The sequence below is a fragment of the Heteronotia binoei genome, chromosome 15, assembly GCF_032191835.1.
Source record: "Heteronotia binoei isolate CCM8104 ecotype False Entrance Well chromosome 15, APGP_CSIRO_Hbin_v1, whole genome shotgun sequence".
In the NCBI taxonomy this organism is placed as follows: domain Eukaryota; kingdom Metazoa; phylum Chordata; class Lepidosauria; order Squamata; family Gekkonidae; genus Heteronotia; species Heteronotia binoei.
The window spans coordinates 15,966,828-15,992,307 of record NC_083237.1 but is presented as its reverse complement, the minus strand read 5'-3'; the positions used below and the strand labels follow the sequence as shown (position 1 = coordinate 15,992,307).

General features: G+C 42.7%; 1 protein-coding gene across 1 annotated transcript; it reads left to right on the top strand.

Moving 5' to 3' along the window:
* Positions 1-6,673: 6,673 nt before the first annotated feature.
* Positions 6,674-20,411, top strand: LOC132583160 (vomeronasal type-2 receptor 26-like). Its single transcript, XM_060254833.1, has 6 exons — positions 6,674-6,784; positions 8,422-8,601; positions 9,128-9,967; positions 11,081-11,308; positions 15,284-15,410; positions 19,501-20,411. Exons 2-6 carry the CDS (start codon positions 8,524-8,526, stop codon positions 20,409-20,411), a joined length of 2,184 nt encoding a protein of 727 aa, XP_060110816.1. The 5' UTR covers positions 6,674-6,784; positions 8,422-8,523.
* The last annotated feature ends 5,069 nt before the right edge of the window (positions 20,412-25,480 follow it).

Sequence of the window (25,480 nt, the reverse complement as noted above, 5' to 3'; positions counted from 1 at the left end):
CCCCTGGCTGACCCTGCCTCCCCCCCACATTGCGCCTCCCCCACACAGCGTTGTGCCCCTTCACACCTCCTTCACAGCTGAAAAGGGAACATGCCTCCTCCCTTGCTGGCACTTCCTTCCCATCCAGGAAGTGCCAGCGAGGGAGGAGCCACACACCCTTTTCAGCTGCGGTTGGTTTGAGCTGCCACAGGCTTGGCCCAGTGCAGAGTGAGCTCTGTGCCAATTTCCCACTGATCGGGCCATCAGTCGGGGGCGGACTTTAGGCAGCATGAAATTGACCAGCCTGCAGTGGGGAAGGGAAGGAGAAGGAGGTGTGGAGGGGCGCAACGTAGTGGGGGGAGGCACAATGCGATGGGGAGGCAGGGGGCAGGCATGGGACGGTAGGCCATACGGCCCAGTGTTGAGGTCTCCGTGGCCCGATTTTGCAATGAGCAGCAAATACCCAGTAGACCTGTTCACCATTATGCTATGGCAGAAGGAACACAGTTCCTAAAATTGGATTGGCCAATGAAATAAAAATCCCAAAGTATATGTTTTGTATGCTAAAATGTTTTTCTCTTTCCTTTATGGACAGACACATCCCCTTTCTGTATGTAATGATGCTTCCCTTCTGGGCTATAGTAGGACAAAGAAAGGAGGGAAGCCATTTTGCTGCTATGTTTGTATTCCATGTCCATTAGGGAAGATTTCAAACCAGATGGGTAAAATATGTTGAGCGCAGAATATGTTAACTGTAATCTGGGTTATGAGCATTCAGGAATAAAGATTCTCTTTTCCCTAATGTTTAAAAACATTGTTCACAGTTCAATGATGATGGTAGTTATTGATAAGAAGATAGAGTCTGATATACCCACAGAAACCTAACATACCCTTCGTAGCAGTTCCTGTAATGGAAAGAAACAGTGGTGGACTGACCATTAAGGCCACCAGGAAAAGTTCCAGTGGGATGGTGGCCCAGTTCCCAGAATTTGCTGTTCAGGTACAGCAGATGCTTTCAATAATTTAGTTGATATTCTATTTTTGCAATGTCATGCAGGACCACTTTTGCACACACTTTGAGTGTGACTTTTTGCAAATATAATTACAGAATGCAAATTCCCCTTAGGCATTCATTCAAAGCTGAAGTTTTATTATTGTAATGCTCTCTAGGAAAGTCTGTCTTACATGGCAATCTATATTTCCCTTTTTTTTCCAGACATGGATTACTGTTCTCCATGCCCAGAAGATCATTATCTGAACAATGACCAAGATTCTTGCCTTCCAAAAGTCATAAGCTTTCTGTCTTATGAAGAGCCTTTAGGGATCAGTTTAGCCATTTTGCTCTTTCCTTTTCTTTCATCACAGCTTTGGTGTTGGGAAGTTTTGTGAAGAAGAAGAAGAAGAAGATATTGGATTTATATCCCGCCCTCCACTCCGAAGAGTCTCAGAGCGGCTCACAATCTCCTTTACCTTCCTCCCCCACAACAAACACCCTGTGAGGTGGGTGGGGCTGGAGAGGGCTCTCACAGCTGCTGCCCTTTCAAGGACAACCTCTGCCAGAGCTATGGCTGACCCAAGGCCATTCCAGCAGGTGCAAGTGGAGGAGTGGGGAATCAAACCCGGTTCTCCCAGATAAGAGTCTGCACACTTAACCACTACACCAAACTGGCTCTGAAGTACCAGGACACCCCCATTGTCAAAGCCAACAACCGGAGCCTCTCCTACATTCTCTTTGTCTCTCTCTTCCTGTGCTTCCTTTGTGCTTTGATCTTCCTTGGGCGACCCGAAAAAGTGAGATGCCTGATTCGTCAAGCTGCATTTGGCATCATTTTTTCAATGGCTGTTTCTTGTGGGTTTGCCAAAACCATTACGGTGATTCTATCTTTTATGGCTACGAAGCCAGGGAACAAGATGAGGAAATGGGTGGGGAGAAGACTGGCCAGCTCTATAGTAATTTCCTGTTCCCACTCTCAAGCAACTATTTGTACTGTGTGGCTTGCAACCTTTCCTCCTTTCCCAGATATTGATATGCACTCAGTAACTAGAGAAACTGTTGTGGAATGTAATAGAGGGTCAGTCATCATGTTTTACTGTGTCCTGGGCTTTATGGGGTTCCTGGCTTTTGTGAGCTTCACTGTGGCTTTCCTAGCAAGGAAGTTACCAGATTTTTTCCATGAAACCAAATCCATCACATGGTGGCTGTGGAAGTCTTCTCCATTTTGGCCTCTAGTGCTGGCTTACTGGGGTGTATCTTTCCCCCTAAATGCTACATCATTGTGCTGAGACATGAACTGAACAAGAGAGAGCAACTAATAAACAGAAGCAAGTGAAGAATATGTGTTTACTTTATAGGAAGCAGGCAAAAAACGTGTCAAGTGTTTCTAAGGGTGTGATCATACAAGATATTTGGCACAGCAGTATCCCAGCTCTGAAAAAGCAAATTCTCTATGATCCATGCCATGACATTCTCACAGTCCCCACCTACTGCCAGGAAAGGCGTGGATCACACTTGGATAAGAAGAGCATTCAGACTTCTCATGTGCATGTGGGGTGGGTGTAACATGCACTCCTGCTGCTCAGACATCTTGGAAATGTGCCCTACATATGTTTTAGAGGTTTACTACTGGGAAGTTCCTGGTAACTATTTAGCCGGTCCCAGTCCATCCTAAAATGAGTTAGGTACTGGTGGAACCTGGAGGGGGGGTGCAAATGTGCACATTTGTTCATGCACATTAAATCTGAATGGGAGGTGTGGCTATGTCAGGCCAAATCTCTTATGTGATCACACCCTAATTTCTTCCTAATTCTGTGCAATCAACTAAGGGATTTGTAGATACTGTTCAGCACAAATGGTCTCCATTCCCCAAACTACTTGGCTGCTCTGTCAATGATGGCCTGATTTGGGAATTGTAATGGTTCTTCAATCTCAGATTACTCATGGGTTTCCTTAATTCCTCTACCTATGGTATAGCAACCAACCAGGAATACACCCTCATTGTCCATCTTAAAATATCCCCAAAAGTACTGCTCAGCCCCTTGAAAGACACCAGTTTCCTGTGTATTGGCCAAAGCAATCACTGTGGTTCTAGCTTTCATGGCCACCAAACCAGGATCAAGAATAAGGAAATGTGTGGGGAAGAGAGTGGCCAAATCTGTAGTTATTTCCTGCTCTTTCATTCAAGCCATTATTTGTACTTTGTGGTTGGCAACTTCTACTCCATTTCTAGATTCTGACATACATTCAATGACTGAAGAAATTGTACTGCGATGTAATGAAGGATCAGTCTCCATGTTCTACTGTGCCCTGGGCTATATGGGCTTCCAGGCTGTTGTCAGCCTCACTGTGGCTTTCTTTGCCAGGAGGTTACCTGACAGTTTCAACGAGGCCAAGTTCATCACCTTTAGCATGTTGGTCTTCTGCAGTGTTTGGGTGTCCTTTGTTCCAACCTACTTGAGCACCAAGGGAAAATCCATGGTGGCTGTGGAGATCCTCTCTATTTTATCCTGTTGAACTACTGGGCTGCATCTTTTCCCTCAAATGTTACATCATTTTACTGATCTGAACAAAAAGGAAATACTTATAAAAAGAAATAAATAATAAATTTGTGTGTCTTCTATTATAGCCTGATTGAAAGGTGTGATGAAGTTTTGATAACATTGAGAATTTCCATCTCAGTTGAGCTAGGACTGCTTTAGGCATTGCAATGTGGTATACCTCAGGCATCAAATTGCATAGATAAATGTCCTATTAAATTTTGGTAAGCGTGTAAAAAACCTGCATGAGAGTTGTCAAGAGCTTCTCTATCTTGGCTTTCACATTAGGTTACACCGGTACGCTCCTTTTTTGTTGAGTTAAATACCACCAGGAACAGTTAATAAAAGACTGAAATATTAAAAATGTCTGGCTGTGATCTAGAGCTGAATGCACGTTGTCTTAGAGTGTCCCTTTCTGCAGTGTAGGCACTACACTGGTCAGTAGGGGTATCTTGTCCTAAGGAAGCAGGTTTTCAGAACTGCACTTAAGGAAAAAGTTTAAAGTGCAATGGGTATTTTGACTCATAGAATGCTGGAATGTTTATCTCTCTACTGGTAAAGAAGATACAGTTAAGACATATCTATAATACTGTAATAACAATGACTTCTCTAAATGAGCTCTTCCTTCCTTCCTACCTTCCTTCCTTCCTTCCTTCCTTCCTTCCTTCCTTCCTTCCTTCCTTCCTTCCTTCCTTCCTTCCTTCCTTCCTTCCTTCCTTCCTTCCTTCCTCTTTCTTTCTTGCCAAATTGTATACCTTGAGAACATCTCTGAGAGCAGCTCTAGCAAACGAACCTCTAAATCCCCTAAATTAAATTATACTATTTATTTGTTTAATTTTTATGACATATATGCATCCGAATATACATTATTGAATAATATTCCTTGTGTAATTTTATTATGTTACTCTTTCTCAAAGGAAAGTCAGCCATATTAGGAAATTAATCTAGTAGTCATTTTTTAATGGAAATGCATGTTTTGGCAGTGTAAATCAGCTCATCCAGTTTGGATGACATTATAAGAGACTGCGTCTGCCATCCAAGGGATCTTCCTGCGCTGAATTCAGCACAGTTATAGGAAGTTCACCCAAATCAGGCTGTACGTAACAGTTGTGTTTCTCACTTGCATAGCTAAGTAATTTGTGCCCTCCAGCTGAATCTGCTCCATTTCTTGAAGCATATTCTCTCCTGACAAGAGTCCTGGGTGGGGGTGGGGAGTCAGTGGGTCTCAGAGGACAACTTAGAAAGTTGCTGAGTACGTTTGTGGAAGCCATTCATGGAAGTGGAGGAGTATAAATCAATGAAAATAAATACAGCAACTGCAGGAGGAGGCAGACTTCAGCTCCACTCTATGTGCACTCAGTTGTTGTTTTTTAAGGTAATGAAAAACGTATTTATCTTTCCCTTCAAAGTATGTTCATGTGTGTTTGCTCTTTACTGTCCTAGGAGTAGGGAACACCTTGAAAGAGTTGAAGGCAGTGCCTTGCAACCAACTGGGGAGTTGTAGGCAGGGATACGGGTGAAGGCGCAACAGCAACTTCAGCACTGTGTCACTTCTGCTTAAAATTGGAAGTGATACTAATAGTTGTGTGAATGTCCAGAAACTCTATTGTAATTCTAGTGATTCCTATAGCTACTCTATCCTTAAAGCCACCAATTCTATTTTTTTAATAGCTAGGGATGTGACATTGCAACCATTGTTGTGTTCCTGTTCCCTGCCCCTTTCTCCTGTGGGCTGCAGGAGTAGGGGGGAATCTCCACCCCCACTTGGAGAATAGGACTTCTGGCCTTTAACCTCTGTCTCGGTCTCTTCCTTCAGTCTTCAGGGCAGGCAGGCTGGAGATGGAGGTGATCAAGCTATCTGCCTTTATTCCACCAAGCAAAAACCCCTTTACACTTTTAACTGGCTGTTAGCATGTATGTGCAAATCTTATGTCTCTTTTCCATGCTGCAGTCATCCTTTCTGTTAGGCTTATGGGTTGGTGTAACCTGATTCCCTCACCTAGCCCAATATGTGCAAGTAAAGAAGATAGCTCAGGAAGAAGCTATGGAGACTCATGTGTGGAGGTTGTGGCGGAGGTAACAGTGCTCAGACAATTCTTTAAAAATTGTTTTCACATCATAATAAGTCTCCAGCACAGAATTTGCTAGATTGTATTGATTTTTTTTTTCAAAGCCTGCATCTTCCATAATAGCAATAACCTCATAAGAACATAAGAGAAACCATGTTGGATCAGGTCAATGACCATCCAATCCTACACTCTGTGTCACACAGTGGCCAAAACCTAGGTGCCATCAGGACCAGAACTCTAACAGCAGGACCAGAACGCTAGAAGCTCTAGTCTCTAATCCCTGGAACCAAGAGGACAGGGTCTTAGAGCCTTTTGTTGACTTTTGTTAAAAGGCCATCAGCCTCCAATAGCTCTCTGATGTTGTTACTTCCAACTCAAGTAGCATTGATACAGGCAGAATCAAGCACCCTCAGGTTATGTGGGAAAAATGGGACTGCCAGCTCCATGTTTGAAAATTTCCAGAGATTTGTGTGGTATACCCTGGGGCAGGTTAGGATTGGGGTATACTGCCATTGACTTCACCATCCAAAACAGCCATTTTGGGAAAACTTTTGTTGCTGTAGGTCATTGTTAGAGCACGTGCATCTCCTGTTCTTCTGGGGATGACTTCAGAAGCTTCCACTGAGATGGCATAAACATGTTTTCCTCTGCAATGCCACCAAAACTCTATATAGCACAGAGTAGTTAATTATGGTCCCTGTAGCTAAAAAAACTGTCATTTATTCTAACTTCTTCACTAGATCCCTAAGGAGTTCCCCTAGCAAATCTAGAAATCAAGACTGAAAATGCTATTAGTATCCCTTGTAATGTTCAAGGATGTGACTTGAAGGCAGAAAGGGCTCTGCCAGTCTTCTCACTGATACTTTATATAGCCCAACGTACAAATCAGCCTAGAGTTTGAGAGAGGCTGTGTGACTCCAGAAGACGTTCGCATGGCAAAGAAGGCGCAGCTGAACCTGTGCCCAGAAAGCAGGTTTCCATGCATGATGCTGGTATTTGTGAGACTGTTACTGATGTTGATGCCTCAGACTTTAGGCAAGGTTCCTCTTTATAATTGCATGCCCAGTGATTCTCTTTCCATTCTTCACAAGTATTATCATTTAGGAGACCTCATCATTGGTGGCATCATCTCTCAGATCTACATCACTTCTGGAGTGATAACATTTACAAGGCATCCTCATCAGGAAGAAGTTGAGGATCTCATGTAAGGAGACATGAAAGTCAATCAGGCTAGTCTTAGGGGATGGCTTTTGTCTTTGCTTTATCTTTGCTTTGATGACAAGTGACTGTCTTTCAACCCCCCCTCCCCCATTTAGGTTGTCTATGATGATTTTGATTTATTTATTTCAGGGCTTTTTTTGTAGCAGGAACTCCTTTGTATATTAAGCCACGCCCTCCTGATGTAGCCAATTCTCCAGGAGCTTCCAGTAGGCCCTGTCAGAATGCAAAGGAGTTCCTGCTACAAAGAAGCCCTGATTTACTTTATTTATACATCACACTTCTTGCTTAGCATGCAAGGTGAATCAGGTGATATAAATAGTTCAGGAGGGTGGCCATATTGGTCTGCTGTAGAAGAGCTTGCTTTGATTCCAATAGCACCTTAGAGACCAACAATTTTTTTGGGTTATAAGCTTTCCAAGTGTCAAACTTCCTTTTGTCAGATACTAGATACCTGATGAAGGGAGTTTTGATGCTTGAAAGCTTTAACTCCAAAATATTGTCGGTCTGCCATGAAAACACTGTCAGTACAGAGTCAGAAACAACTGGCGCTTGCACAGGAGACCTTTCCTTTCCTTTCCTTTCCTTTCAAGTGCTAAAGGACTCCAATGATGCAAATACTGTAATCAGACAGCATAAATTTGGCAATAGACATCCTATAAATTTTGCAATAGGACTAAGATCACAAACTAAGAAAAACAACATAGAGAAATGTATCAGACATTATATCAAAAAATGCAGAAATCTGGATTTCAAAAAGTAGGAGATAAGTATAATAAGAACAGGATAAATGTACAATAAACTCTGGAGAGAACTACAATTCTGTTCCTTCTATTTTTTTTTTTTTAAAAAGGCCTCCTCTTGATTCCCATTGTGGAAATTATTGCAAATACAGCTTTGCTCTCGCAACAAAACTTTTGTGCTCCCCCCTTTTTGCTGCAGCTCCTTCTGCCCTCTCTGAAAAGAATCTTCAGGAATGTCTTGAGAAGCAGTGAAAAGAATAAGATAAGAAGAAATCTGTTTAACTTTCTAGACCCGTATGAGCAGAATTGGACTTCTTCTTGTGTAGAAAGGGGGTGCAGATCACTAGAAGTAGTAGCGGTATTTTTATCTTGCTTTCTGCAACCACTGATCCATAGTCCTCCTGGGTGACTAACTTGTTCCTTTAGCTGATTTGAGGGAGTAAAGGCCCAGCTACAGAACTCTCACAGGACATATGGTGGTGGTGAGAAGTGCTGTCAAGTTACATGGGTGATCCTGTAGGATCTTCAGGGCAACAGAGGTGGTTTCCCATTGCCTGCCTCTGTGTATCAACCCCAGGCTTCTTCAGTGGTCTCCCATCTAAGTACTAATAGGAACCACCTTGTTTGGCTTCTGGACTTAGTTTGGACCATCCAGGTCAGCTGCAGACCACATAGTGGACTTAAAGATACTGAATGTTACATTCTGTGGCTCATGAAGAGACAATATTATACTCTGTAACTGATGCAGCATGTAATTCTGTTGCAGGTTAATAACTCAGAACTATCAACACATCCTGTCCTTGGCTTTCGCTGCCAAGGAGATCAATGGAAATCCATCTATTTTACCCAACATCAGCCTGGGATTTCACATCAATAACGATTATTTCAAAAAAAGGTATACCTACCTTGCTGCAATAGGCCTTCTCTCTACACCAAACAAATTAACCCCTAACTACAAATGTGACATCCAGAACACCCCAATGGCAGTTATTGGGGGACCACCTTCTGACACTGATCTCCATATGGCCACCATCCTAAGCAACTACAAACTTCCCCAGGTAAGGTGGGAGCATGAAACATAGAGAGTTACTCCAGTCTAAGCACATTGAAATAATTGGTCTTACATAGTGAAATGTTAATGCAAAGCACATGGTCTACCACTGAGTTACAGACCCCATCAAAGTAAAACAAAACAAACAAACAAAAACACCCACGACAGTATTATGTTTTCGTATGTGCAGGTGTAGAATCACAGATTTGGAAGGGGCCATACAGATCACCTTGTCCAATCCCGTTCCATTCAGGATCAACCTAGAGCATCCCTGACAAGTGTTTGTCTAGACGCAGTTTAAAGACCGTCAGTGAGGGGGAGCTCACCACCACCCTTGTAGCTGATTTCACTGTTGAACAGCTCTTACCTTAAAGAAAGTTTTTCCTAATATCCTGTCATATTTATATCCAGTCAGTTCTATGAGAATGGATAGGATCTCTCCGGTGAAATTAAAGATCTAAAGACGCATTCGTCGACACTATTTTTACTTTGGAAATCGATCTTCTCTCACTTATTTCTTTACTTCCTTCTAGCTCACCTATGGTTCTCCTTCATCAATTAATAACAATAGTCAGTCTGTTTTCTCTCAATGGATGTTCCCCAATAGGAACCATCATTATATGGGGATTATCAAATTACTGCTCCATTTCAAATGGACGTGGATTGGGGTGATTTATCTGCATAGCCAAACCGCTGAGGAATTTTTACACAACACACTTCCTGTTTTTTCCCAGAAAGGTATCTGCTTTGACTTCATAGAAAGATTCCCCCAAATGGCTTTTTCAAACAATTTTGCTGAAATGATCGAGAAGGGATCACAGTTATATGATAAAGCCATGAGAAGCACCGCCAATGTGCTCATCGTCCATGGTGAAATTCAAAGCATGATGATTTTGAGAATGCTGCTACGTTTGTCAAAAGATGAGAATAGACCAGTGAAGGAAAAAATCTGGATTATGACAGCACAGATGGAATTCACATCACTATTCTTTCAAAGAGATTGGGACTTAGATTTCATCCATGGTGCTTTATCGTTTGCCATTCACTCAGAAAAGCTGCTAGGATTCCAGGAATTTCTTCAGGGAAGAAACCCTCAAGTGGAAAAAGAAGATGGCTTTATCGAGGACTTCTGGAAGGATGCATTTAAGTGCTCTTTCCATGACTCCAAGGAAGATATGAAGATCTGTACTGGAGAGGAGAAGCTGGAATCTCTTCCTGGTTCTGTCTTTGAAACAAGCATGACTGGCCACAGCTACTGTGTTTACAATGCTGTCTATGCTGTGGCACATGCTGTGCATGCCATGTTATCACCCAAATTCAGACAAAGAGTAGTGGATGGAGGGACCAGGAAGCTAATTCAACCACCTTGGCAGGTACTTCAGGATAATTCAATCAACTGTGGGTACAACCCTGGACATTGTGTCCTAGACATTGTGTCCTGAGGAGAAATCCGTTACCTAGATATTCTTTATCTGCTTGAAATTTAAATCAAGAGCACTGTGAGTTTACACATAAGTTTTTATCTATCTGGTCTGGTTTTTTCAAGGGCCCTGAATTTTTAATATTAACTTATAGAGCTAACATGAAAGAGGGCTGTTTTCTTTCTATCTATCTATCTATCTATCTATCTATCTATCTATCTATCTATCTATCTATCTATCTATCTATCTATCTATCTATCATCTGTCTGTCTATCCGTCTGTCTGTGCAATGTGAAGAGCAGCATGGACTAACCCCTGCACCGCCATTTTCAGACAGAGGGAGGGTAAGGCATGGATGACATCCAGCAGCTCCATGCTGCCCACAAGGATTGAAGGGTTGGGATCAGCTGCAGACTGGACCAACTGGCTTTGTCAGCTGGGGCTGGCTTTTGAGCCGTGTGGTAGAACAAACCTCTCAACAATTTAAAGCTGCTCCTCAGCCAGCTCACCCTTTGTTTGTCTGGTTGATTTTCCGCCATCCTCCCTTCTTTTGTTTGGTTGTTATGGGTCAATATACATTGTCATGTCATTTTGTCATTACTTTTTTTGTTACAGCTCAGGCAGTTTGGGCATTGGGATGGATCTTTGGGGGAGGGGCTCTGCATGCATGCTCACCTCTGCCAGTTTGAGGATTCCCTTGAGGGGTCTTGGGGGTGGAGCCACTTAGCGGAAGGCCCAGTTTAGGGGCTACCGGGTGGCTTCACCATCAGGTGTCAAGGGGACCATGCAGCAGTTTACATGAATTTTGGGGTCTTGCCATTCCATGGTGTCATCCTCCAGCATGCGGACTGGGGGATTATGTTTATCAGATGGCAGGTGGGTCACTTGATGCCAGATCTGTGCCCATGTTGCACCAGTGCTTCTTCAACTGTATCCAATCAAAGCTGCAGCTATGTTCTCACCAATTTCTTGGTTTATTTGTGTTCCTTCTGCTGCATTGCCTCAGTATCCCTCCAAGCCTGCACCTTTGTGTTCTTTTAATTTTATTTCCTTGTTTCTCTTAAGCTCCACCATTTTCTGAGGAGCATATCATTTAACAACACTGCCAGGGAAGAGGTTTCCTTCAATCCAAAAGGGGAACTGGTAGCTGGATTTGATATTATCAACTGGGTCACCTTCTCAAATCAGTCCTTTCTTAGGGTCAAAGTTGGAAGGATAGAACCAAATGCTCCTCCTGATAAAGTCCTCACCATTCGTCAGGATGCTATTGTGTGGCCAAGTGGATTTAATCAGGTATGGGCTATACCAATTTCAGGACATCTCTAGTCATTTCCCCACTATTTGAAAAGTTCAATGTTCAATGTTCTGTTCCTGTTTTTTTTTAAGGTGAAGCTCACCTGAAATGCAGTTTCGAATCCCTAGTTTAATTTTGAGGGTATATCATGTTATTTTGTACGTATTCATTAAAATGCCGATACCCCAATTTGTTCACACACAGGATGGCTTATTAGACTCACTTTAAAAGTCACATAAGAACAGGGCTTTTTTTTTTTTATAGCAGGACCTCCTTTGCATATGAGGCTACACACCTCTGCTGTAGACAACCGTCCAAGAACTTACAGGGCTCTTAGTATAGGGTCTACTTTAAGCTCCTGGAGGATTGGCTACATCAGGGATGTGTGGCCTAATATGCAAAGGAGGTCCTGCTAAAATAGAAGAAGCCCTACAGAAGAACATACAGAAGAACCAACAGCTAGCAGACATATTTGATTGTGGCATTGGTGGAATCTAAAAAAAAAAATTGGAACATAAAAAGGTAACCACAAAAGGACTTTTGCCCCACTTCAACATCAGCAGCGAAAGAGCAAAGAACAAACTGACAAGGCATGGCATTCTAGTTAAAAATTACAAGGGAGATTATGCAAAGGCCCAGAAAATACTGTGGATCTGGAGTCAGGCTCTGCTTCTAGTGGTCATACATTTTTTACCTGACGATGGGGATAACACAGACAAAGGCCTCTAAAGAAGATGGATCCCATACAGGTTTTTGACACGTGATTCAGCACTGGTTACTAACATTTAACTATATATGGCATAGCAATTTCTTTTATTGGCATGATAAAACTCTTAGTATAAAAAGAGTAGGGTAAAAGAAAATGCAGAAATAAAACATACACATGTATAAAAAACATATTCCATCTTCCAGTTCCAATCTTAAAAAGTTATGAATGAAATCATTATAAAATAGCTTAGTTTATCATAGTACAACGCAAAGCCTGCCAGTTATGACCCAGGTAGGTGCAATGAGGTGCTTCATCAGCTGGAGAGTCTCGACTACACACAGACTCAGGAGGAGTGCCTTCTGATCATCTGCTTCCTCCATCTTGTGCAACTGGATGTAATATTTACGCTGGTCCACCCATGAATCCCACAGGCCAGGTCTGGATGGGCTGAATTTCGGTAGTTGGTGTCCTGGAGTGATAGCCATGATCCCAGCTGTGATGCATGACCCTGTGTGCAATTAGAGCACTGGAGTGTTGTGCGGACTTGCAGTGCAACTGAGTAATAGGGTGACTCAACAGGATCCCACCTTCTTTGCCAGGAACTTTGCCACAGTTTCAGTAACATCATCAGCAGTATTCTTCAGCAGAAAGAGCAATTTGTGTGAATCGGGTAAATCTAAAATAAAACCAAGAACTGGTGATAAAATGCTATGCCATACACTGATGTAGTAACAGCATTCTAATAGCACATGGGATACTGTCTCGATGGCACCGCTTGCACAGGGACATGATCTATTATAGAAAGGTGTGCCATTTACTCTTCCTGGTAGGTTCGCTGAGGGGAGGACATTAAACCTAGCAAGTGAAAAGGTTTTATGTAGTATTGAATTCTGAAGTTGATAAAGGTAACTGGGAGGATGACCCAGTTATGACCCAGGGATAAATGTAAAGTTCTGCAATTCGGTAGGAAAAATCCCATGCATAGTTCCAGGATGGTGGAGACTTGACCTAGCAGTAGTATGTACGAAAAGGATCTAGGGGTCTTAGTGGATCCTATGCTGAACATGAGTCGACAGTGTGATGCAGTGGCTAAAAAGGCAAATGCAATTTTGGGCTATATCAACAGAAGTATAATGTCCAGATGACGTGAAGTGATGGTATCGCTTTACTCTGCTCTGGTAAGACCTCACCTGGAGTATTGTGTTCAGTTTTGGGCAGCACATTTTAAGAAGGATATAGACAAGTTGGAACAGGTCCAGAGGAGGGTGACGAAGATGGTGAGGGGTCTGGAGACAAAGTCCTATGAGGAAAGGTTGAAGGAGCTGGGGATGTTTCGCCTGGAGAGGAGGCAGCTGAGAGGTGATATGATCACCATCTTCAAGTTCTTGAAGGGCTGTCATATAGAGGATGGTGTGGAATTGTTTTCTGTGATCCTGGAAGGTAGGACCAGAACCAATGGGTTGAAATTAAATCAAAAGAGTTTCCGGCTCAACCTTAGGAAGAACTTCCTGACTGTTAGAGCGATTCCTCAGTGAAACAGGCTTCCTCGGGAGGTGGTAGGCTCTCCTTCCTTGGAGGTTTTTAAACAGAGGCTAGATGGCCATCTGACAGCGATGAAGATCCTGTGAATTTGGGGTAGGTATTTGTTGGTTTCCTGCATTGTGTAGGGAGTTGGGCTAGATGACCCTGCAGGTCCCTTCCAACTCTAGGATTCTATGACCTAAAATAGGTAATATTCCATGGTTGAGGGCAGAGCAAGTCTTATTGGTTGCACTGTACAAATAAATCCATTAGTTCTGCCTTTAACAGTCTATCCCTTATTATTCACAGAGCTTCCATTTCTGAAAGAGGAAGGAGAGATTCAAGAGAAATACTGTGTCTCCAGTCTCCTTCCTATGTTAGCAACCAGGATGAATAATTAGATTTATTTAATAGTTGGAAGCAGTAGCTGGAAGGGGCAGTTATAATGCTAATGTAGCCAATATTTGAATGTCATGAGCCATGCCCTTCTGAGCATAAAACTGGCCACTTTCTAGGCATAAAGCGCATATGGGACACCCAAGCTCTTCCGTAAAAAGCCAGATTGTACCTGCTCAACTGCCTTATTTATTGAGTCAATCCAGATGGGGGCACCATATAATATTTGTGGGCCGATTTTCAGAGTGAACACTTTCAAAACAGCTGGATTGTATTGATTCCTTCTTTCAGGGAAAGATCAATGCAGAAGTGCATTGACATTTGCTTTAGAATTGTCAATTATTGCTCTGCGTCGTTGGGTCCATGTTGCAGTGGCTTGTAAATACAAACCTAGGTATTTGTACTGTTTAACTACTACCCAATGCAAAGGTCACAAGCACAAAAATAAAAACATTGCAACATACAAAATGATGGAAAACAAGAACTGATATTAAAAGGCATAAAATTATGTCAAGCAATATTTCAGAGAAGATGCTGCTCTAATTGTCATTATAGTGGCCATATGTTCCCTAACACTATATGCTGTGATCACGAGACTCCAATAAGGTGATGCCGGTATGTCGTTCTAGCAGTAACTCCAAAACAGCTTGATCTGCAAGATTCAAGCTCTCAAACTGTATTATTGGAAAGTACAGCTAGTGCAGAACGCTGCAGCATAGCTGTTAATGGGGCTCCCCTGGTGGAAGAACATTTCGGCCAGTGCTCAGAGAGCTGCACTGGCTACCTGTTGTGTTCCGAGTCCATTTCAAGGTGTTCGTATTGACCTTTAAAGCCTTCTATGGTCAGGGGCCTGTCTATCTGTGGGACCGCCTTTCTCCACATGTTCCCCGGAGAGCACTGCAGGGACAAAAAAATCTATTGTCCGTCCCTAGTCCAAAGAAGGCTAGGTTGTGGATGACATGAGCTAGGGCCTTCTCGGTGTCAGCACCAGAATTGTGGAATGTTCTCCCAGAGGCCATAAGGGCCCTGCAGGATCTCTTTACTTTCCGCAGGACCTGTAAGACCAAACTGTTTCGAAAGGCCTTTGAGTTCTAACCGGGAGAGAGCTGCCACCCTACATCATTATAGAGTACCATATGATCACCGCTTATATTATATTGTAGTGATACAGCACCATGAAATGAAATGTTTTTAAAATAATTTTAAACTGTAACTATTTTTATTGGATTTTAATTAGTAAAAATGAATGTTGTTAGCCGCCCTGAGTCAGCTTGCGGAGAGGGCAGGATAGAAATTTAAAGTAATAACTAAATAAATAATAATTTTATCCTCTTTCCCTTAGGGGCAGGTACTACCACTATCTTTGTGCAATAGTGTTTGCCATTCAGGTTATAACAGGATAAAGATGGAAGGAAAACAATTTTGCTGCTATGAATGCCTTCAGTGTCCAGAAGGGAAGATTTCTAATGATGAAGGTAGGAAGTGACCTGTGAAAAAAAATTTTGGCTATAACAACTGTGATGAAACATGTGCACACCAGGATTCACAGATGCTAACTATGCTAGTGTTTCCAAAAACATTTCATACAGTGCTGATGGTGTTTTCTAGTAGTCCAGTATTTTTACTTGGGACTAGAGTCTCCAGCCTCCAAGTATGCCCTGGAGATCTCAATGAATTTCAATTGATGACTAGAGTACCTACTGTAGGTCAGTTCCCCTGGCTGCTTTGGAGAAAGGACTATATGACATTATACCGTGCCCCCATCTTCAATCTTCGCCCTTCCCAGTCCTATCCAAACCTGAAAATTGCAACTCTACTTGGATCCTATGCAGGGCTTTATTTGTAGAAAAAGTCCAGCAGGAACCTATTTGCATATTAGGCCACACCCTCTGATACCAAGCCAGCCGGAACTTCGTTCCTGTGTGTTCCTGCTCAAAAAAAGCCCTGATCCTATGAGTGTGTCATGACTCACCCCAGTTCTGCTGATACCAACACATCAGACAAAGAATGGTCCTTCATGGTGCAGACCCCTCCAAATGTATTGCAGGGGACATTGTGGTCCTTCCCCAGAAACCAGGCAGAGTCCCTGCCCCCAGGGGTTAAGAGACTAGGAACCTCTTCAGCAGAACTGTACCCCCTTGATTCCTCTGACTGACCTGAAGCCACTACTGGAGCTATATGAGACTTTGTAACACCACCACCCCCCTCCCCAGACAGGACACAATGAGTTCCATGCCCACTCAGTTGTCTCTGCCACACAACATCCTTCTTCCACTAACATTTATGTTTATGTAAGTCCAATGGTTTGCAATGAGCTCTTGTACAAATGGAATTGCTGGATGAAAGGAAGGCATGCTCCATAGCATTCTAATGCAGGGGTGTCAAACATGTAGCCCGGGGGCCAAAACCAGGCCCCCGGAGACCTCCTATCAGGCCCCCAAGCAACTGGCTCTTGTCTGCTTCCTGCTCCCTCTCTCTTGCTTCCTCTGCATCTCAGCTTGCTTTGCCAGGCTTGCTCAATCGCACAGGAGTTCTATTTCCTCCATTGGTTGAGTGCCTCCTGGTCCCCTGGGGAGGGAGGGAAAGAGCCAGAGCTTCCTATGTCCAGTTCCCTGGATCCCACAGGAGAAATACAAAGAAAGCACCTTTAAGACCAACAAGGGCTAATGTTTTAAGGATGTTTTATTTTAGGGTTTGCTTTGTTTTTTAAAAAATCTTTGTGTTTGTCTGTGTCCTTTAAAAAGTTTATATCTCTGCTACCTAATCTTAAATAGGTACACACACGGCCCAGCCCAACAAGGTCTCATTTATGTCAGATCCAGACCTCATAAGAAATCAGTTTGATACCCCTGATCTAGTGTACACAACATATGTTTATAGGATCCAGGTAATAGTCTGATAAAATTACCTTGCTTATAGAACCAAACTTAGCACCAAATTTGACTGCAACAGTGTACATCCTACAATAAATCCAGATAACATAAAGGGAGAGGCTGAAATTTATTTCCACTTACAAATCCAAATCTGAGTATGAAATGGCATGTATACCTGTACTCAGGGGTTGTTTTGTAGAAAAAATAGGTAGTGGAGCACATTTGCATAACTCATTATCATACGCCAGCTCCCCCAGCCAAAAGCAACCTGATGCAAGAAAGGAGAGCCCTGGGTGAGCGAGGCCTGCTTGGGCTGGTTAGAGATGCAGCCAGCTGAAGCAGATCTCACTCGCCTGGGGCTCTCCTGGGCCACCCCAGCCCACAGTCAAAGGGACAGCAAGCCACCTGCCATCCAAAATCACATAAGAAGTGGAGAAAGGTGGCACGGGCTTCTCCAGGGGTTAATGAGAGCTGCTGGGGGTGTGGCAAAGCCCCTGGTGGCTGCCTGACCGTCCGCTCTCCTAATCCAGGGATTATTATGCAGCTGCCCCTACTATTCAATGGAGGTGGAGGGGAAGAGGAGAAACCCTCAAAAAGGTTCAGGAGCTGTGCTCCTGTGAGCTCCTGCTGAATCTGAGGCCTGCCTGTCCTGGAAGACAATTTTTTTTCTTAATTTGCAAACAGGGAATTGTCTTTCAGGGTTAAATATTGAGGGCAGATTACTGGAATTAAGAACATAAAAGAAGTCATGTTGGATCAGGCCAAAGGCCCATCCAGTCCAACACTCTGTGTCACACAGTGGCCAATATTTATGTGTGTGTGTGTATATACATACATATGCACACACATGCACAAACACACACACACACACACACATATATGTTAATCACCCTTTGGGTGAAGAAGTACTTCCTTTTATCCATTTTAATTTGACTGCTCAGCAATTTCATTGAATGCCCACAAGTTCTCGTATTGTGAGAAAGGGAGAAAAGGACTTCTTTCTCTACTTTCTCCATCCCATGCATAATCTTGTAAACCTCTATCATGTCACCCCACAGTCGACGTTTCTCCAAGCTGAGGAGCCTCAAGTGTTTTAACCTTTCTTCATAGGGAAAGTGTTCCAAACCTTTATTCATTCTAGTTGCCCTTTTCTGCACTTTTTCCAATGCTATAATATCCTTTTTGAGGTGCGGTGACCAGAATTGTACACAGTATTCCAAATGAGACCGCACCATCGATATATACAGGGGCATTATGATACTGGCTGATTTGTTTTCAATTCCCTTCCTAATTTTTCCCAGCATGGGATTGGCCTTTTTTATTGCAATCGCACACTGTCTTGATATTTTCAGTAAGTTATCTACCACGACCCCAAGATCTCTCTCTTGGTCAGTCTCTGCCAGTTCACAACCCATCAACTTGTATTTGTACCTGGGATTCTTGGCCCCAATGTGCATTACTTTGCACTTGGCCACACTGAACTTCATCTGTCACGTTGACGTCCATTCACCCAGCCTCAACAGACCCCTTTGGAGTGCCTCACAATCCTCTCTGGTTCTCACCACCCTGAACAATTTAGTGCCATCTGCAAACTTGGCCACTTCACTGCTTACTCCCAACTCCAAATCATTAATGAACAAGTTAAAGAGCATGGCACCCAGTACTGAGCCCTGTGGCACTCCACTGCTTACCATCCTCCACTGAGAAGATTGCCCATTTATATTCACTCTCTGCTTCCTGTTAATTAGCCAGTTTTTGATCCACAAGAGGACCTGTCCTTTTACTCCATGACTCTCGAGGTTAGTAAGGAGCCTTTGATGAGGAACTTTATCAAAAGCTTTCTGGAAGTCAAGGTAAACAATATCTATTGGGTCCCCTTTGTCCACATGTTTGTTCACTCCCTCAAAGGACTGTAACAGGTTAGTAAGGCAAGATCTTCCCTTACAGAACCCATGCTGAGTCTTCCTCAATAACTCGTGTTCATCAATGTGTCTACTCATTCTGTCCTTGATAATGGTTTCTACCAACTTTCCCAGTATTGAAGTCAGACTGACTGGCCTGTAATTTCCTGAATGTTCTCTGAAACCCTGTTTAAAGATGGGGGGGGGGGGTGACATTTGCTACCATCCAGTCCTCAGGAATGGAGGCAGATTTCAATTAAAAATTACATATTTTTTTCAGGAGATCCACAAGTTCAATTTTGAGTTCTTTCAGAACTCTTGGAAGTATGACATCCAGACCAAGTGACTTATTAGTTTTTAATTCATCAATCAGTTGTAGGACCTCCTCTCTTGTCACCTCAATCTGACTCAGGTCTTTCAACACCCCTTCCAAAATTAGTGGTTATAGAGCGGGCAAACACTCTTCATCTTCCACAGTGAAGACTGAGGCAAAAAATGCATTCAGCTTCTCAACCATTTTCCTATCCTTTTTCAGTAATCCTTTTACCCCTTAGTCATCCAAAGGCCCCACTGCCTCCCTGGCTGGTTTCCTGCTTCTAATATATTTGAAGAAATTTCTATTGTTGGTCTTTATGTTTTTTGCAATATGCTTCTCATAGTCCCTTTTTGCCTGCCTGATCACAGTCTTGCATTTGATTTGTCACAACCTGTGTTCCTTTTTATCAATCTGTTATTAATCTAACAGAACTGCTTCCGTTAGTCTCGTATATAAACCACATTGTCTTTTTCAGATATGAACGACTGTTTTCCTTGTCCAGAAGATCATTATCCTAACAATGACCACAACTTATGCATTCCCAAAGTTATAAGCTTCTTATCTTATGAAGAAACATTGGGAGCCAGTCTAGCTACTTCTGCCCTTTCTTTATCACTCCTCACGGTTTGGGTCCTTGGGATTTTTGTTAAATACCAGGAGACTCCCATTGTCAAAGCCAACAACCGGAACTTAACCTACATCCTTCTCATCTCCCTCCTACTATCCTTCCTTTCTACTTTATTATTTATTGGCCAACCTGAGAAAATCATGTGCCTCCTTCAACAAACAGCCTTTGGTATGATATTCTCTCTAGCTGTGTCTTCTGTGTTGGCCAAAACCACCACTGTGGTTCTAGCTTTCATGGCCACCAAACCAGGGTCAAATATTAGGAACTGGGTGAAGAAACAACTGGCCAACTGCATTGTTCTTTCCTGCTTCCTTACTGAAGCCGCTATTTGTACCATATGGCTCGCAACCTCTTCTCCATTCCCCGATTTTGATATGCACTCAATAACTGAAGAAACTGTACTACAATGCAATGCAGGGTCAGTTGCTATGTTTTACTGTGCACTGGGTTTTCTGGGCTTCTTGGCCCTTGTCAGCTTCACTGTGGCTTTCCTAGCTCGGAAATTACCGGATAGTTTTAATGAAGCCAAGTTCATCACTTTCAGTATGTTGGTCTTCTGCAGTGTTTGGCTCTGCTTTGTTCCAACCTACTTAAGCACCAAGGGAAAATACATGGTGGCTGTTGAGGTTTTCTCCATCTTGTCTTCCAGTGCTGGATTGCTGGGTTGCATCTTCTCCCCTAAGTTATACATCATTATACTGAAGCCTGAGTTGAATAATAAGGAACAGTTACTAAGGAGGAAAAAAGAAGAAAAATAGGATCCTAATGCTCTGTGGCCCTGGCCAAGCTGAAGTCATCCTTTGTTAAGACACATTTTAAGCAATGTAGTATCATTTTTTTTAAGGTAAAGGTTGTCCCCTGTGCAAGCACCAGTCGTTTCTGACTCTGGTGTGACGTTGCTTCATAACGTTTTCATGGCAGACTTTTTTTACAGGGTGGATATTCATTTTACTGACCTCGGAAGGATGGAAGGCTGAGTCCATCTTGAGCTGGCTACCTGAACCCAGCTTCTGCTGGGATCGAACTCAGGTCATGAGGAGAGAGCTCTGACTGCAGTCCTGCAGCTTTACCACTTTGCACCACAAGGCTGGTTCATTTAGTGGTATCATTTAGTTATGTATAATATGCTATAAGAATATAAGCAAAGTTTTTCTAGATTGTATCAGTGCTCTATTTAGACCACTGTTCTGTTTTGCAATGTGCCAACCAGTTACCCTGAAAGACTTACAAACAGGGCACAGAGGACAAGGCCTTCCATGACATTTCATCCTTCCTCTTTCATTGTATTAAGGTCTTTTTAGTCTGCATGGATGATAACTATTGACAGGGCTTTTTTTGTAGCAGGAACTCCTTTGTATACTAGGCCACACAATCATGATGCAACCTCCTGGAACTTACAGTAGGCCCTGTTCTAAGAACCCTGTGAGCTCTTGGAGGATTGGCTACATCAGGGGCATGTGGCCTAATATGGAAAGGAGTTCCTGCTACAACAAAAGCCCTGACTATTGATAAACCTATCCTCCATGAAACTCTCTTATTCCCATTGAAACGATTCAAAAGAATTTTGGTTTCAGTTGAAGTTCATGTTGAGAAAGCATTGTTTCTTTTATGTTATCCTATCCATCCTCTCATTATTGTGTAAATATTATGTGATCAACAGAGGAAAACCAGACATGGCATTACATTACTATACAATGTTTACATTCAGCTCTCTTCATATGTCCTAAAAGAAACAACTTAGAAATGAGTTTTTCATATGTGTAAGAACCACCATTGATGCTGCAAGAATTACATAAGTAGTCAGCCAGCTTAGTTTTGAAAGTCCTGCCAGCCTTAAACAGGAAGGGGAGGGATATATAACACCCACCTCTTCCTTCTCCCATTGTTCTGCAGAGAAGGGAGGTTTTGCCCCCCTTGGCCACCATCCCCAGAATTACATAAGTAGTCAGCCAGCTTAGTTTTGTTATTTTTGTGCATTATGAGTGCTACTAAAGTATATGATTTTTTTTTTAAGTTTAAAACATTCTTCAATAAAGGTTTTTTGTTTTGTTTTGTGTTGTTTTGTTTCATGGTATGTGTGTTACTGGGGAATGCCTTGAACCAAACTCAGGGTAAGCTTGTTTATGTTACAAAAACAAGGCAGGGTCAGCCTTGTGACTGGCACTGCAACTGTAAACAGAGTTACTTCCTTTAGCCAGGAGACTCGTGTACTCAGACCAGGCTTCCTGCAGTCACTTGATGATGCAGTTGCCCTGACAACTGCCCTCTTGTCCCCTGAAGCTGGAGAGGTGAGGAGCTATACTACACTAAGTTCCTCCTCCCTTCTGCCTAGCCTCAAGAAAGTCCTGCCAGCCTTAAACAGGAAGGGGAGGGATATATAACACCCACCTCTTTCTTCTCCCATTGTTCTGCAGAGAAGGGAGGTTTTGTCCTCCTTGGCCACCATCCCCAGTTTCCTTTGTAAGGATGTGCAGTCTACATCAGAGGAGGCCTTGGTATCTGTCTAGTGTAAGCCCACTTTGGTGCTCCACTGCTAGATAGGTGAACCGGCCTCCTAACCTCAATTTGTGGTGATTCCTGACAGTTTTTAGGTCACCCATCATCATCAGGGTTGCCCCAGAGAAGTCTTCAGCCAGTGCTGGTAATGTCCCACACCTGAACATGAGTGAAATCCAGATGCAAAAATGGATACAAATATGGGCAAGTTATTCTCCATGTTCTGTTTTGTTCAGTATGACACACTTTCAGCTAAAGGTAAATCTCCATCCATATCCAACTTGCACCTGATCTACAGTAAACTAAAAAAAGCCAGCACAGAATGGCAAGACAGGAAATATTTGTCTCTTGCCTTGGTGTTAGGGTTTCATTGCTTTTCAATTCCATAACCCATGTGGAGTGAGGCAATCCAGTATGTCATCACAGAACCAGATCTGATTAGCTACATAATGTAGACACCGTCATGGTCATTACTTCCCCTCTTTTCAATGAGCTCTGAAAAAAGATTTCAGCCATGGAACAGAAAATGGGCTGTGGTAGGGATGGTGGCTCAGTGGTAGAGCATCTACTTGGGAAGCAGAAGGTCCCAGGTTCAATCCTCGGCATCTCCAACTAAAAAGCTTCCAGGTAATAGGTGTGAAAAACCTCAGCTTGAGACTCTGGAGAGCCACTGCCAGTCTGAGTAGACAATACTGACTTTGATGGACCAAGGGTTTGATTCAGTATAAGGCAGTTTCATATGTTTCATATGTAGGAATATCCAGTTTTCTGCAAATAAGCAATTACTGCATTCAATACAAATTACACCGAAGCAGAACCATATCAGGGAACAAGGACTACAATTTCTTTCCAGACTGAATTCAAGGTGCTGGTTTTGCCCTTTATAGCCCTGAATAGTTTAGGGCCAGAAACTGCTTCCACTTGTCTAGGTTTTGGAATCCATTCATGATATTCTCCTGCTTAAACCAGTCCTACCTATGTATGTACCTCCAAGTCACAACCTACTTATCTTGACCCTTGCTTCCAAGGCAAGCAAAAAGCAGAGGGAGTTTTTTTAGGAGTTGAAAGGGAGGAACTGCAGGCTTCCTTGCTTTCAAATGCAATGCTTCTGATAGCAGTATCTGAGCAGAGCTCTTTCGAGCTACAGGGATCATAAGGCGAATTGTTGATAAGCTGTTGATAAGCTGTTACACTGCTGTTCTGGTTTCTCAGAGCATCCCTACAAGTGTTTGTCCAGCCACTGCTTAAAGACTGCCAGAGAGGGGGTCAATCGCACTGTTGAACAACACTTACTGTTAAAAAGTTTTTCCTATGCCAGTCCTCTTCTCTGCGGCCAACAGGAACAGCTCCCTACCCTCCTTTAAGTGGCAGCCCTTCTAATACTTCAAAAGAGCAATCATGTCTCCCCCCTCAACCTCCTCTTCTCCAGACTGAATATCCCCAAGCTCCTTAGCCTTTCCTCATTGGGCTTGCTCTCCCATGGTTACTCACAAGTAATCTACAGTGAGCACTGTGGCACCTACTCTCTACACATGCACAGGATTGCAGTTTTACTTTAAAGAAAGAAGGTATTGGATTTATATCCCGCCCTTTACTCTGAATCTCAGGGTTTCAGAGCAGCTCACAATCTCCTTTATCTTCCTCCTCCACAACAGTCACCCTGTGAGGTAGGTGGGGCTGAGAGAAGCTCTCCCAGAAGCTGCCCTTTCAAGGACAGCTCTGTGATTGCTATGGCTGACCCAAGGCCATTCCAGCAGCTGAAAGTGGAGGAGTGGGGAATCAAACCCAGTTCTCCCAGATAAAAGTCCACACACAACCTCTACACCAAACTGGCCCTCCTTTCTCACATCAGACTTTCTAGTTAATACAATTCAGACTATCCCTGAAGTTTCCAAGGGTTGCTGTGCTGGTCCATTGTAGAACAACTAGATTCAAGCCCAGGAGCACCTTAGAGACCAACAAGATTTAGGGGAGGGGCACAAACTTTACAGCATTAGAGCTCCCTTGAGTAGATAAAAGGAGCTTTGAATATCAAAAATCTTGTTCTCGAAGGTGCTGCTGGACTCAGATTTAGCCATATAAATCAGTGGACTCCTTTCATCAACTTAATTTATTAACTAACATCTTGTATCCCCTGCCTTCCTCGCCCAAAAGGACACTGAAGTGGTTTGACACACTCTCCCCTTCTCTTTTATCCTCACAATGAACCTATGAGGCGGGTTAACTCAGAGTATATCACTGGTCCAAGGTTTCCCAGCAAGCTGCCAGGGCAGAGTGGGCATATGAATTAGGACCTCCCAGATCTGATTTGGATACCCTAACCACCAGCTCCTGCTAAACACACTATATTTTAATGTATTCTTTTTTCCTAATGGCAAACTAGAATGATGTTTATAATGTATGTTACATGTTCAAAAGTAAATCAGGTGGACAGGAACACCTCTGGGAAAGTCATGTTCTCAGTTTAACCCAGACCTGCAAGCAACAGAGCAATGAACAGCCTCCATTTATTGCCTTATGACACTCCCACCATCATTCTCCCATTCTGACATATTATTATTTTGTTGATTTCCTGAGCAAATGCTATCCGGACCAAATGTTCTTTCAGTTTGTTAATTTCACTATGAGTTGTTTTTTTCTAAACTAAAACCTCGGTATTCAGGTTAAATTGCCGGATTGGCAATAAATAAGTGGGTTTTAGGTTGCAATTTGGGAACTCAGCCTCTAAAAGGTTCGCCATCACTGGTCTAGAGTGTGAGGGCACCATGCCCAAAACATGAGGTAGCTGCACCAAATCCATGAAGAAGATTGGGAGGTAATATGGACTTCAAGTAACTTTGCCTCAAATAAATGTATCAGAGTTTTAAATTATATTCAAGACAGTATTATACTCCTACTAGACTGAACAAGACCTTCACACTTGAAATATTGCTGGGGAAAGTGTGGTAAAATTATTGATTTATTGCATTGTTGGTGGTCTTGTGAAACCATTAATAATTATTGGAAGGACATGTTTAGAGAAATCAAACAGATTACTAAACAAGACTTACCTTTTCTTCCTGAAATGATACTTTTAGATTTTTGGCCCTCTTTTACTTGCACAAAAACAGAATTAGAAGTCATTTCACTATTGTTAGCAGCAACATGTGTCAGAATTGCATTAAATTTAAGATTTAATTGCATTAAATATGAATAGTTAATAGCTGGAGAAGGTATCTTTGCGATTATCTAATTATGCACAAAATTGTGATTAATTTAGACATGGCAACCAACAATAACTCAGCAGAAAAGTTTATGCAGAGAGGTATTGTATATCTGGATATCTGATGGA